Source organism: Histomonas meleagridis (assembly GCF_020186115.1).
Source record: "Histomonas meleagridis strain 2922-C6/04-10x chromosome Unknown scaffold_85, whole genome shotgun sequence".
Classification (NCBI taxonomy): Eukaryota; Parabasalia; order Tritrichomonadida; family Dientamoebidae; genus Histomonas; species Histomonas meleagridis.
In genome coordinates this window covers 23,217-39,101 of record NW_027150932.1, presented here as the reverse complement: position 1 = coordinate 39,101, position 15,885 = coordinate 23,217, and the positions used below count along the sequence as shown (strand labels likewise).

Genomic DNA, 15,885 nt, shown 5'->3' with positions numbered 1-15,885 from the left:
GCTGAAAGAATAATTCCAACTGATTTGGAATCAAACGATTTAACTTTTTCATTCGTAATAATACTCATTCGTTGTGATAACTGATTAATCGATTGAATGTGATGAAAATCTGATGCAGAAAATGTATTAAACATTTTGATTTTCGTGTTTTCTGTCGAAGAATTATTAGTACTTGGTGCTTCATGTTTAATTTGATGTTTTCGTTGTTTCCGTGGAATGTTGATGCCTGGTGGTGGGATTCGTGAAAAATGGGCATTAAAAAGAATCGAACGAAGTAATTCATTATGTAAAAAACTTGGCAGTATCATTATGTAATATTTCTTTGATTTCTGAATCATACGTCGATTTTGCACACATACCATGTAAAAAACGTGATAAAAGACTCCAATAACGTTCATCAACAAACTCTTCCAACTTATGACGAATACTAATGGTATCTTTCCGATTAGAATAGATATCACCTTTTTCTCGAAATTCTTGAAGATTCATTTGGTTTGCTGGATTTTGTTGTTGGATTTCTTTCTTTATTTTGGCAACAAATTTCTGTGTTGACTTAAATTTGTATACGTGAACGTTTAAAATGAAAAACGAAGAAAAAAAAATGAAATGAATTTAATTTGAGAAATATACATTTATTAAAGTCCTTCTAATGTTGAAAATACTTTAACACGTTCTTGAAATGAATGTTCTTCAAGTGTTTTGGATATATTTTGAAGTTCTTTAAAATATTCTTCACGTGAAAAATTTTCAAATGTATGAACAAGAATAGGTTGATTCCCTTCATAAAATTCATAATCAATAGTTTTAAGTGTTAATTTCATATCATGTTTTTGAAGAAAGTCATAAACAAACTCGTAAGCTTGAAGCCATGATTCTTCTTCTGATTCTTTAGGTTTTGATTGTAATGTACAAAATTTATGTTCTTTAGAACCAATAACTTCTTTCGTCATTTTGTGATAAAGTTTTGCTTGAAAATAATTACTCGTTCCTTTTTGTTTCATTTCTTCATTAACTTTCTCTTGAATTTCTTCTTTTGGAATTTTACGTGGAAATTTTTTACTTTTAGGAAGTTTTAATGTCATAACAAATAAAATTTAAAGAAAAAAAAAATTAAAAAAAATAAATAAAAAAGAAGAGAAATACGTTAATGAAAAATATGAGAAATAAACCTAACAAAAGTTGTCAAAAAAGGAAAGAAAAGAAAAAAGGAACAGAAGAACTAAATGGGAGCTTTTTACAACGGATTTGTTTTTACACTTGTTGCTATTCTTATCTTTATTCTCTTTATGTTATTCTATTATTTTGATAAACTTGAAAAACAAAATCAACTACTTGTTGATCTTTCGAAAGCTAAAGTTGAAAGTACTACATGGATTAATACACTTTTGTCACGAATTCTTACACATTTCCGAACAGATTTAGCAGTTAAATATATTAATGAAGAAGTTAGCAAATCGTTAGGACCAGACTTCAACTTTTTCACTTCGAACAATTGGTGAAGATGTCAAAATATCACCAGTTTCAACACTTGAAGAAGAAGGTAAACCACCAATTCTTTTTATTACAGTTAGTTGGGAAGATGGTGTTTCTTTTGATATTGAGAAACTTTCAAATCTTCAAGGCAAACCAATAGACAAGCCAGAAGAACGGATTAAAGTTGAGATTGATGTTCGTAAAGTCGAAGTTACGACTAAACTTCATTGGCGTGATGAGAACACCATTCTTCTTAACTTCTTCTATCCAAGCAAAACAGACTTTGATGTCACCGTCAATCTTTTTGGTCTTTGGAAGATGTGTCCGACTGAAATCCCAATATTTGGCCCGTTTGTTAAGAACATGATTGCATTTGCGCTTACTACACTTGAAATTCCTATTAACATTCCGGCCATCAACAAAGGAATTCAGGAAGAAGAAAAAATCCAAATTAATAAATCAGAGTAAATCATTCATGAATTTTCTCTTTATCATTTTTAAATTATGTTTTTATTAAATGTTATTTCGTTCCTTATGAACATATTGTTATTTGTGTTGGAATGTTAACGATTTCTTTGTAATCTAAAGTAATTAATTTTTTGATATTTGTGGTCATTGTATTTATTCAATCGATCACATTATGTTACTCTATACGTTTTAACATAATTTATGCTGCATCCCAAAGAGATTAGATATATTATAGTTTTTTATGTAATGTTGGATGTACCAAAAAGTTGAGACATTAGGATTTTTCATATTAGAAATATTATTATGTTTCCATTCAAATGATTGAAAATAAATCGTAAATTAGATTATTAATTAAGATTTTATCAATTTATGATGAATTTTATAAAAAAAAGTTAGTCATAAGATATGGACTCTTTATTAAAGGATTACGTCCCACTAATTAGGGATTACGTTATCTTTCATGCTAAATGAATGATGCTTGATCGTCTGGCGCGATTTTAACCCCCTCTTGTTTTGTTTAGAAAAAATGGAAATTCCTGACTTTAGCGATGTTGTTCAACGTCTAGGAGCAATAGAAAAAATTATTTTTAGTTTAACAAAAGAAAGCATTCAAGAAACAACAGAAGCAATACTAAAATTAGCCAATCCCAATTTTCTATTTTCATATGATTTTTTAGTCTCACGCATGATACTTTCGTTTTATGTATCAAATCAGTCGAGACCAACAACTCTTATATTGGAATTCCTTCAATCAATTTCCAGTCAACAAAATTCCTTAAATATTGTAAACATATTTGCAGAATATCTCGCAGACATGGTTTATTTCGAGCCTTCCCCAAACGAAGCAAATTATCTTCTTGATAAAATGGTTGAAATGAAAATGATTCAACCAAATATAGTTGAAAATCTTTCAATTGATCATTTATATTTTGTTCACCGCAATAGGAATTATAATCTTCTTTTTAATCCCATTAATTCTTATTTTTACAACAAATTTGAATTTGCAACAAATTTGAATGATTTAGTAAAAAATGACTTATTCCTTCATAAGGAATACGTTAAAAACGGTGTTTATCCAATTGAAGAAGTAAATATTATTCGAAAAGATGATGTAGAAGAACTTAAAAAACGTATAACGCAATCAAATTATAATCCTCGCCAGCTTCTTAAACTGTCACTTTATGAAAGATGTGCATTTCTTGATAAATCTACTACTACTTTAGTTGATTGTTGTGCATATTTTGGATCAATTAAATGCTATAAATATCTAATGTCAATTGGTGGAATCCTTAATCTTTATACTGGAAGTTATGCAATTGTAGGTGGAGATCAAAGGATTTATAAGCACTGCATCGAAGCTGAAAATTCTAAAAAATATTTCACTGATCCGATTCAAGTTGCAATTAAATTCCACCGATATGATATTTTTATAGATCTTTTTGAAAAAAGGAAAATTAGTATAGACTTAAGTTTAATGATTCGATTATGTATCGAACATGATAACTATGAGATTCTTTCGTATTTGTTTAATAATGGTTATATTATTAAGGATAATAAAAGTCTTATGTGTGCAGCTGCTTCTTGTGGAAATCTTGAGCTCTTTTCTTATTTTTTGGGAATTTCTAGAGAAATACCAAAGGATATTCTGTTATATGCATGTAAGTCAAGTAATACTGAACTTGTTAAATTTATTCTTGATAAAGATGAGGATTTATCAATTGATACTAATGCAAAAGATATTTTTTTGAAGTGTTTAAGGTTTATTTTTGTGATTTGGTTTCTTTATAACTTAATTGGTAAAACACCACTTGAGATTGCTGCTGGAAGAGGTTTAACAGATACAGTTAAATTACTTCTTCAAAGAAAGGATATCTCTATAAATGGTAAACAATATATTTGTTTTTGATGTTTTCCGTTGTTTTATACCATTTCAAACACCACTTATTATTGCAGCTCTTCAACTAGAAAAGGAAATATTGATGTCGTTAAGTACCTTATAGATATTGGAATTAATATAAATCATAAAGATGTTCTTTCGTTTTGCTTTCATTATGTTGTGATAATTTGATGTCTTAAAATAATATTTAAAAGAACTGCACTTACACATGCTGCTTTGGAGAACAATACCGAAATAATGAAATTATTATTGAGCAAAGATGAAATCACTGTGAATCAGAAAGTAGTAGTCATTTTAAAGAAATACAGAAACGAAGAAATTCTTCAACTTATCCAAAGCAAAAAAGGGAAATTATCAACTGAAAAATGTTTCATTGCTTGAAAGTGAATAAATTAAATTTTACAAAGTTTTTATATAATTATGACTTTAAATGTTCTAAATAAAGATGTCATTTTTGAAAAAATAAAATAACGAAATGATTTATTCAGTCTTCATTTCACAAAATTTCCTATTGTTGAGAAAAAAAAATCAAGATCTAAATTATTTTTGAAAATGATATAATCCATTCGGTTGCCTCCTGACATTTAAAAGGCAAGGCAAAGTCTTTGCTGCAAAGGATTCGATTTTTGAAGGCCTGTGAATATATTTTATTTCATTTTAAATCTTGGATTACAATTTCTTTTAATAATTTCGATATTGTTTCCACAAAATGCTTAGAAATCATTAATACACATATCTATGAAAACCTTTTAGCTTGGCAACTATATGCATGCCACTTTTCCGAATGCGTTGTGTAAATTGTTTATTTGACGGGGGTTTAAGCCAATAATTGAATGAATTTTCAGAAAAATGTTTTTTTCAATCGATTTATCGATGTTTATTCTTGCTGTCATTTGTCAGTAAATCATTGAAAACCAAAAAACATTCAATGAACTACACTTGGGTAAAGTTAACAATAAATCAAATCCAACTTCCCAAATGCTTCTTGGCTTCCTTTTCGTTACATCAATATTTCCTTGTGAAATCAAGAGCGATGACACGCTTGTTATCACAGACAAATCAACCATTTCCCAAAGCGATTATCTTACAAAAAAAGATTCAACGCAATCCCTTATTATTTCAACTGGGGTCTATACAATCGGAACAAATGCATTTTTTGGATGGCCTTCTTTAACTAGCGTCACAATTGGTGATTCCGTTACAGAAATCAAAGATACCGCCTTTTCTTCATGTTTTTTCTTAGAAAATGTTTTATTCTCTGAAGGCAAATCTTTGAGGAATATCGGAAATTCTGTTTTTTCTTCATGTATAAAACTCGCTAGTATTTCCTTACCTAATGCTCTTACAACACTTGGCACGGAAGTTTTCTCTGGATGCACTTCTCTGAAAACTGCAGTTTTAGGTTCAAATGTTCAAAATATTGGCGATAAACTTTTTTATCTATGCACTTCTTTAGAATCAGCGACAATTGATTGCAAAGCAGCATCAATTGGAGTTAGTGCATTTGAAAAATGTTCTTTATTAGCCAGTATTACTATTCCAAATACAGTTTCATCGTTAGGAGAATATTCATTTGCACAGTGCAAATCGTTACAAACTGTTCAAATCCCAAGTTTAGTTACATTAATTCCACCGAATGCATTTGAAGAATGTTCATTGAAGTCTGTTACACTTTTAAATGTTGAAACGATTGATTCGAATGCTTTTTCTCAATGTACTTCATTAGTAAGTATTACATTACCAGAAACACTTACAACAATTAATGAAAATGCATTTTATTCATGTAGAAGTTTAACTGAAGTAGTTCTTCCAAGTCGACTTGCAACATTAGGACAAGAAGCATTTTATTCTTGTTCTGGATTAAAGAGTTTAACAATACAATCAAATATTAATAGTTTTGGAAATCGTGTATTTCAATATTGCCAAAGTTTGGTAACAATTAACATGACCAAATTAATATTAATTCCGAAAACAACATTTAGTTATTGTAATTCACTTATGAGTATAAGTATTCCAAGTACAGTATTAACGATTGAACAATATGCATTCGAACAATGTACCAAATTAAGTGAAATTAGTTTTGAAGAAGGAATTAGTTCAATTTCTTCATATTCATTTAGTTATTGTACAAGTCTTAAAGAAGTTATACTTCCAAATTCACTTCAATCATTAGGAATTAATGCATTCTTTCAATGTACAAGTTTAACGAAATTTGTTTTAGGAGATAAAATAACATCATTTTCATTAAATGTAATTTCTGGTTGTAATTCAGTTAAATATATTACATTAGGTAAAGGTATAACATCAATTGGATCAAGTGAATTCGAATCATTAAAATCTTTAGTTACAATTGAACTTTTAGGAGATGTTACAATAATTAGTTCTTCTGCATTTAAAAATTGTGAAAAATTGGAATCAATTTCAGCATTAAATTCTCTTACTACATTAGGATCAAATGCATTTGATGGATGTTCAGCATTAAAATCAATTACAATTGGATCTACATTGAAATACATTGATCAATATACATTTAATGATTGTTCATCATTAGAAACAATTTCATTAGGATATGGTATCAATACATTTTCTAAATATGCTTTTGCTAATTGTAGGAAATTAAATGTATTTACTTTCCCTTCACAACTTAAAACAATTGAAGAAAATGCATTTCGATATTGTGAAAGTCTTGTAGAAGTATCAATTCCTAATTCAGTAACTTATATAGGTAATAATGCTTTTTATTTATGTATTTCTTTGACTAATTTTGTTTTAGGTGATGGAATGAAAACATTTTCTCGATTTATATTAACGGGATGTATATCATTAAAATATGTTACATTTGGTCAAGGCATTACTTCAATTGCGGATGAATTATTTTCTTCATTTACTTCTTTAGAAACTGTTATTCTTTATGGACAAGTTACCGAAATAGGTAAATATTCTTTTGCTAATTGTACTAATTTAAAGAGTATTACATCCCAAAACTCTATTACTTCTATTGGATCACATGCATTTATTGGATGTACTTCATTAGAATCATTTACGTCAACCTTAATAACTTCTATTGGTTCATATGCATTTTGTGATTGTGTTTCATTCAAAATAATAATGTTTCCTTATCTCGAAACTATTGAAGAAGGAGCATTTTATGGATGTAATAGAATAACTGAATTAAGTATACCTAACACTGTAACTACTCTTGGAGATAAATCATTTTATTCATGTAAAGGTTTAAATAAGTTAACTATAAGTTCAAATATATCTTCATTTGGTATTGAAGTATTTCGTTGTTGCGAAAATTTAACATCAGTTTCAATATCTGAAATAACATCTATTCCATCATATATATTTGCTTCATGTACTTCATTACCAACAATTTCATTTAATAATAATTTAGAAACAATTTGTTCGTATGCATTTATTAATTGTACAAAATTAAATAATATTACATTTCCAACTTCACTTACTACAATTGAAGAAGAAGCATTTTCTGGTTGTAACAATATAAATGAATTAACGATAACAAATTTGAATTCTATAGGAAATAGAACATTTTATTCATGTAAAGGTTTAACGAAATTAGAAATAAATACTGAAATTACTGATTTCGGAACAGAAGTTTTTAGTAATTGTGAAAATTTAATAACAATTTCATTATCAACATTACGAAATATTCCGATGTATACATTTTATTCATGTACTTCATTACAATCGATTAGTATTCCAAGTTCAATTACAATTATTAAAGAATATGCGTTTTCTAAATGTACGAAATTAAATAATATTTATTTCTCTGAAGGACTTCAAACAATTGAAGATTATGCATTTAGTTATTGTGCTATTAAAGAATTAATCTTTCCAAATTCATTACGAAATGTAAGTTATTATGCATTTTATCAATGTAATTCCCTTGATACAATTATCATTGGTGATCAAGTAACACAATTAGATGTATATACATTTAATGAATGTGAAAAAATCACAAAATTAATAATTGGAAAAAGTTTACCTTATTTAACTAATTCGATTCTTAGTAATTTTGTTAATTTACAATATTTATCTGTACAAAACATAAGTGAAATTGGATCTCGACAATTTAGAGAATGTAATGCATTAAAATCGGTAATATTATCTGATTCTATTTCGAAGATTAATTCATTTGCATTTTGTTTATGTGAATCATTAGAATCAATTGAATTTGGTAACAACATCGAATACATTGGAACTTATGCATTTTATCAATGCAATTTGATAAAAGTTATAATTTCAAATTCTTTAAGCAATGGTTTAATTACACTTGATAATTTCTCATTTGCTTATTGTCCACGTTTAGAATCGATTTCATTTTCTAATTCAGCGTCAATTAAATTATGTAATAATGTCTTTAGAAGATGTACTAATTTAACATCAATCGCATTACCTAATTCACTTACAACAATACCATTAAATACATTTTATGAATGTTATAACTTAAATAATGTAATATTTGGTAATAACATCGAAACAATTGGTGATTATGCATTTTATAAATCGTCAATTACTAATATTATAATACCAAATTCTGTTAAAACACTTGGTAATGCAGTGTTTGGTGAATGTACATCATTAACTAATGTAACATTTGGAACAGGTTTAAGTTCTTTACCAACATGTGCATTTAGTAATTGTTCAAGTATAGTTAGTATTAATATACCAACCAATATATTTACTATTGGAAATTATTCATTTTATAATTGTTCTTCACTTGTAACAGTTAACATAAGTGAAAATGTTAATTCCATTAATGATAATTCATTTGCTTATTGTAATTCATTAAATTGTATATATTACTATGGATCTAAAGAACCACATTACATCGGAACTAATGCATTTCTAAATGTAAAAGCTAAGCAAGCTATAGTTAGTGAGTCATATATTAGCGATCAATTCGGTACATTAAAACTTAAAAAAGGTTTCGCTGAATGTGATGCATCCACTAAATTCATTGATACTAATACAATTATTCTAATTGTTGTGCCAATAGTTTCTGTTATAGTAATAGCTGCTATAGTTGTCGTTGTGATATTTGTTATTCGAAGACGTAATTTTATAGAACTTCGTAAAAATTTAAGAAACACTTTGATAGAAGATGAAGAACCACAAAATAATAATAAAAATAAGAAATATGAAGAAAAGAAGAAGTTACAAGAATTAAAGGATAAGGAAGAACAACAATTTTACGCGAAGACTCCTTATGATAAAGATGCTGAATTAGCTCCGCCTAAAGTGAAACAACCAACAAATGTGGATAACCCGTATTTGGATGTATACGAAGAAAGACCTTATATAGAGAATACGAATTCAAATCCTTATGCAAACGGTTGTCAAAATGATTACAATTCAATTAGTGGTTCCAGATATGGTGATATGGCATCTCCTTATAGCAGCAATTATGCTAACCCACCAAACCATTCCGAATTTTTCCTATAACACTTTTTGAGTAAACATTGATCGGTGAGATGTCATTTTTTATGTGAACGACCGTTAAAATATTGTCATTGAAGTTGATAACTTGCAATGTAATTACATGTGTGTGACCAAATATTGGATTAATTTCAAACATGTGTTAGTTGTATTTTGATTATAATGAGTTTTAGTGGTAAAAGAATAAGTCAAATTTGACCCAGGAGATTACAACACATCACTTCCTTACCGTTTTTCATCTGTTGAGCTTTATCTTTGTGTTTATATTGTAACTCTCAAAATTATTTTGTTTTTGTTGAGTAATGTATTGTCTATAGTATTAAAGAATTTTTGATTTTAAAAATTAATCCGTTAAATGAAATATTTCGTACTCATTCAATGAATTCAATTCGAAATGTATCTATTGATATATATATATATATTTCACAATATTCATTTTCGACATGTCATCAACTAAAATTATGAGAAATTCATGAAAACATTAGGTATATTTCTAATTATTCATTTATTATGACAATTTCACCTATTATTTAAAATTAATTCTTTTGTTAATGTTTTAACGAATATTTTTGTTGTTCTACATATTTAAACACAATATTTGGATCAAAACATATTTTGGAAGAATTAACGAATGAATGTCAATCATTAATAAAATTTACACTTAAATCTTCAAATACATTTTCTAATTGGATTAAATTTTCACAATGAAATACATTTAAGAAATCGTTTTTAATTATATCATCATTAACAAGTACTTAAACATATTTATATTCAATCACATAAACAATCTCGATTTATAATATACCAATGAATTTACTAACATTTCCATTATCTAATTTATCATTGCTGTTTGCTCAACAATCACCGCTATTATTGTTATATATTTGATTATCATTTTTCTTATCAAAATTAAACATAAGAAACATTTAATTGAAGAACAACAAGAAGAAAATTATGAACAAAGTAATTACAAAGTACATTTAAGGATATTTATAGTAAATTCTTTGATATTAAAGAACGAAAATAAATATTGGGTTGATTTTATTTTAATTTATTTCATGAAGTAAAGTTTAAGATTATATTTTTCACTTTGTAAATTTCGGTTTTACAAACTCTTTGAGCTTTTTTATAAAGCTTCTTTATAAAGAGAAAAACATCGTTGTAGCGGTTTTTCCCTATCGTTTCTGTAAATGGATTCTGTTTCGTTTCTCCCGCATTTAACACCTGAATACACGAAAACAAATTCACGGGCAATTGATTATAGTAATTGTGGTTTCATTGCTTATGCAACTGGTGCATCAATTAATTTATCTTATTTGGAAAATAATAAACTTAAACAATCTTGTCCTATTATGATTCCTTCTTCAACAATAACATGTCTTAAATTTCACCAAGAAAAGCCGATTCTTGCTGTTGGTGATGCGAAAGGTCAAATTTATTTTGTAGATATTCATACTAAAAATATTACAATTTCTGCACGGTCCAAAAGCCATGAATCAGTTCTTGTTGTTGACTGGAAAGATGATGTACTTTTAGCTCTTTTTTCACACTCCAAATTTATTGGTGTTTCTTTCAAAAACAACAGTGTCTTATGGAAAATTATTCTTTCAAATCAGTTTACTTCATTTTCCATTGGACCTCATTTTGGAAACAATATTCTTTTTAGTGGGAGAACTCCAATTTTTTCCATTTATAATTATTCCAATAATGAACAAAGTCCAGAACCACTTTATGAAGCAATCAAACTCACAACCAATGAAGACATTATAGATTTACAGTGGTCTCTTCATCTTCCAGGATATATATTTATTCTTTTATCAGGCGAAATTCTATATTTCCACATAGCTACACGATCTCTCATTACCATTGTTCCTCAACGTCTTACATCCTCTAGTTTTGAGTTTTTACTTCAACTTCCATCTGATCACACTCGATTTATTACATTTTTAAGAAACGGCGGAATATCGATTTTTAAGACAACTAATGATGTAACATTTGATTTAATACAAGATTCACAACCTTATTGTCAACAAGGACATATAGTATCAGCTACATGTTCACCATTTAATGACAATCACATCATTTTATTCCATTCCACATTGGGAATTTCACTTTACGATTTAACACCAAACCGCCTCATTTCATTTGACATTTCCTTCCCGTCAAAAGTGACAGCGTTTGACTGTGATGGAGCACGTTATGCTTCCGGAACAAATGAAGGCTATATCATATCAGGAAGTATTTACAACAATGAAGAAAGCAAACGATTCAAAGTTAGTGAAAATGAAATAACATTTATTAGTTTTGATACACCAAATTCTCGAATCTTTTGGGAATCACAAGGAAAACTTGGTGTTATCGACATTCCACATTGCAAAGTTGAAACATATTTGACTAAAGCTACAAAAATATTACGATGTTTCGGATCAAGACGTGGCGCATTAATAGTTCAACGAGATTTACAAGCTTTAGGTATCTTCATCGAAGGCAAAGAACGACCATTACTATTCGACATCGAGGTAAAAGATGTTTCTATTGATGAAGAAGTCAGTAATTCGTCGACAGGATCATTTTGCGTATTATTAAAGAATCAAGAACTTCATTTCTACAAGTATTCCATCAAAAATGGAGTTGAAATTTCCACCAAAGGATTAAAACCACGTGGTTTGAACATCGAACCATTAAGTTTTAGTCGGAATAATGATATATTTGTAACAGGCTTTACTAATGGCTTGTTATTATTTTATAATACGGCAACACAAAAGACGTTCCGATACTCCACAAATTTTTCGAATTTACGGTCGTTAACATTTTCAAATGATTCGACATTCTTATTTGGGTTATGTAAAGAAAGCACCTTATTTAAGGTAAACGTAAGCAATGGCAACATTAACATCTGTCCATATAGCATATATAAGTATAAACTCATCGACAATAATTACTTGATGACAATGTTTAATGACCAATCAATTCGACTTATTGATTCGAATTGGAATTCTGTTTGGAACGTAACACAATATTCACCGGTTCCTTCCGAAAAGCAAATGATCAATAATTTCATCAGAAATCAAAACTCATTATATTTGAGCCCTAAGACACGTGACTTATGGCAAAGTTTAACCAATGATAATAATGTTCGACTTCAAGCACGTTTTAGTGTTGGTAAAAAGGGATTATATGAAACTATAAATTGTAAGTTATTACAATTAATCCCGAATAATTCATCAATATCATTAGTCTCTAAGTTAAACTCATTGATTTTCATCGATAAATTTGATGAAGCTTCTGAGTTATTACTCGAAAATAATTCTGTGAACGATAAAAGTTATTTTGAGTCGTCACTTTTGGCGGCCGTTATGATTCAAATCCAAAACGGTTTCAATGAAAAAGTTCAAGCTCACTTGAAGACGTCTGGAATCTCATTGTTTGAGGCCGGGAAGTTCGAAGAAGGTTCGATATTGTTTCGTATTGGGAAACTCGATAAGATTGCTGTGGCATCGTTGATAGATTATGGACAAGATGAATTAGCTATTAGATTTATGAGAAGTTGTTTGGATGTAAATGATTTGAGAAAATTTGCGTTTAAATTCGCATGTAAATACATTGAGGAGAATAATGAGTTGAAATGTTTGCCGTTTTTGGTGGCGGCAAATGAATTCCAACCAATTTTGCAAATCTTGAAAAACAAAAATTTGATCTGTGACGCGTATTTTGTGATGAAGTATTTGATGAGGAATAATTTGTTGAATGAAATTAATGAGCAAAATAAGAAATTGTTGCCGATGCAGCTGACGGAGTTGAATTTGTTGTGTGACGAAATAGAAAAATGTTTCGGAGAGTTACTAAATGAATTAGGTATAAAAATGGAAGAAGTTAGGATTTGATGTAATAAATAATGTTATGTTTTCACATATTTTTCTATTAGAAAATAATATCAAATCAATGAAAATGAACTTACTGAAATATTTAAATTCACTTCAAATGTAATAAGAAGTTGTAAATTCACTTTCGTTAGCTTAATTTCATATATTATTATAATAAGTACTTTGGGAACTAAAAAAATTTTACATTAATTCTCAAGATAAATAATGTTTACAATGCATTATAATGGTTATGAATTAAAGAAAAAAATAATCGAAACATATATTTATTAACAATATCTCAAATTCACTCTGTGCTATGTAAAAACAGACAAAAGTTTAAATATCATATATACCACGTATTTTAACTTGTTCAATGAGCCAGTCCAATCCTTCGAAAACTCCATCTCCAGTTTTTGCGCTTGCCCCTTGAACTTTCCATATAAGACCTTGAATAGCATTAAGCTGAAGTAATTCTCCAATTTCGCTTGGTGGGTGTGAATTTGGAAGATCTTGCTTGTTTGGATATATATGCAAAATGGGATTTGGCATTTCGATCTTTTCTAAAAAGTGTTCGTTAAGCACTTCTCGTGCTTCGTCAATTCTACATGTTTCCACAGAATTAACAACATAGATAAACCCTTGGGTACCTTTGTAATAATGTCTCCAAAGAGGACGAAGTCTTTCACCAGTATCTCCAATGTCCAAAATTACTAATTCAAATCCTTTATACATGATATTTTCGGTATTTACCCCAACTGTAGGTATGGTATTCCAAGTAAATTCATTTAATTTAATTCTATTTAAGATTGCTGTTTTCCCTGAATCACAAAGTCCGTACATAATGATCTTAATTTTTGGTTTAGCAAAACATTTGCTGAATAGATTGGCAAAGATTTCCATTTCACTCTTTGAGTAGATATTTGTCACTTTTCCATTTCAATAATTTAGTCAAAATATTGAACCAAAGTCATTGACAACAAGTTTAATTTGGGTGAGAAACTTGTAGATGAACCTGAGAAAAGAACAGTGATAAATAAACATTTGCATTTCATATAATAAAGAGGATACATCATAAATTCACGTGTGTTGCGAGAAAAATCCGCATTGAAATCTTTTATGATCGATCATTCTATAAGACCAGTCTTGGAAGGATACCTTGAAATTCCAGAAGGACTTAAGAATGGCATTGCATGTTCCATTTGCAAACATCTTGTTACAGTTATTTCCAACATTATTAAAACGAAAATCAAACCAATTCAAGTTCAAGAAGAAGCGCAAAAACTCTGTTCTAAGTTCCTTAAGATTGGGCGTGACTTTTGCAACAATATTATAACCAAATATCTCACCAAAATCACCGAACTCATTCAGCAGAAAGTTTCAATTTCCAATGTTTGCGACAAACTGAAACTTTGCGTAAGTAACAGCGATGACGATGATTCATATCTTGAACTTTATCTTGACATGGACGACAACGATTTTGTCAGTGACTTCGAACTTCCAATGAGCCTCAGCAATGCCGACACATGTTCTATCTGTGCCAAAACAGTTGGGTTTGTTACCCAATTCTCACGCAATCATCGCACATGTGAATCTATCAAACCTTATGTCATTGCATACTGCAATAAATTAACGCCACAACTCCATGCAACTCTTTGCAAAACAATTGTCTTTACTTCTCTTGGCGGAATTTTACGATTATTCGCACAATCAGGATTTACAAAATCATCCAAACAAATCTGTGACACATTAAAGTTATGTAACGCAAATGAACCGGTGAGTAATCATGGAGGAAGCGATATGTGCATAAGTATTGTGGGAATCATACGATCAGCATATGAAAATGAATTAATGCTTGAAGCGGAGGATATTTGCGAAATGTGTCCCGCTAAACAGTATTGTTATCGTATATTTGAATATATCAATTACATTTACAACTTGTTTGATCAAGGACAAGATTCAGGTGATATTTGTAGAAGCTTTGGGGCTTATCTTTGAATAAAAATCAAAAAATATTTTTTATAAAATCAAATATTTAATATCAATTATAGTATATATACATAGATATAATTTATTTCATATGAAATAAACGAGCAAAATTTGATAAGAAATTAAATTAAAGAAAGAAAATTGGAATGAACAAATAAAAACAAAAAACAAAAAAAAAAAAAAAAAAAAAAAAACATAATAACTCAGCGCTAATGAAAGTTTTTAATTATCACTTTTGGGATTTTTTGATGAAACTTCATAATGAAGTTGGGAAATTATATCCAAAACTGATTCGCGAATAAATTTCTTAGTGAATGCGACAGTTAATACATGAAAAACAAAACAAAAAATTTCCGATTTACTAACTACAGGTAATACGCGGGGTTATTTCCATAATTCTGTTCGAGTGAAGCGTACGGGTTAACATCCGCTTCATAGTTTTGGTGGTACAATTGGTACGGATTTTCTTCGAACAGTTGATTTGGCTGCTGAGGAATTGTTTTACTTTCGGGTACATCAATTTGTTGGTTCTGAGGGAACAGTTTCACATCATTAACATTTTGCTGCGCAGTTCCTCCGTTTGCATTGTTATTATTATTGCTATCGAACAACGAATCTTGTAATGGGATATTCTTCTGCATTTGCAATTTCATTCTCTTTCTACGGATATATATAACTACTACAAAGACTACAACAACTATAACAATTACAATGACAATTACAATGGTTATTGTA

The 15,885-nt window shown here is 28.9% G+C and overlaps 4 protein-coding genes across 4 annotated transcripts; 2 read left to right on the top strand and 2 right to left on the bottom strand.

Moving 5' to 3' along the window:
- Positions 1-10,491: 10,491 nt before the first annotated feature.
- GO595_011061 (uncharacterized protein) lies at positions 10,492-13,185 on the top strand (the record flags this gene model as incomplete). Its single annotated transcript, XM_067913809.1, has 1 exon — positions 10,492-13,185. The coding sequence occupies one exon, from the start codon at positions 10,492-10,494 to the stop codon at positions 13,183-13,185; it is 2,694 nt and encodes an 897-aa protein (XP_067768725.1).
- A 315-nt stretch (positions 13,186-13,500) lies between these two features.
- Positions 13,501-13,896, bottom strand: GO595_011060 (ADP-ribosylation factor; the record flags this gene model as incomplete). Its single annotated transcript, XM_067913808.1, has 1 exon — positions 13,501-13,896. One exon carries the CDS (start codon positions 13,894-13,896, stop codon positions 13,501-13,503), a length of 396 nt encoding a protein of 131 aa, XP_067768724.1.
- Positions 13,897-14,280: 384 nt separating this feature from the next.
- Positions 14,281-15,159, top strand: GO595_011059 (saposin A; the record flags this gene model as incomplete). The annotated part of the gene is made up of 1 exon (XM_067913807.1): positions 14,281-15,159. The coding sequence occupies one exon, from the start codon at positions 14,281-14,283 to the stop codon at positions 15,157-15,159; it is 879 nt and encodes a 292-aa protein (XP_067768723.1).
- Positions 15,160-15,515: 356 nt separating this feature from the next.
- GO595_011058 (uncharacterized protein) lies at positions 15,516-15,791 on the bottom strand (the record flags this gene model as incomplete). The annotated part of the gene is made up of 1 exon (XM_067913806.1): positions 15,516-15,791. One exon carries the CDS (start codon positions 15,789-15,791, stop codon positions 15,516-15,518), a length of 276 nt encoding a protein of 91 aa, XP_067768722.1.
- Positions 15,792-15,885: the final 94 nt, after the last annotated feature.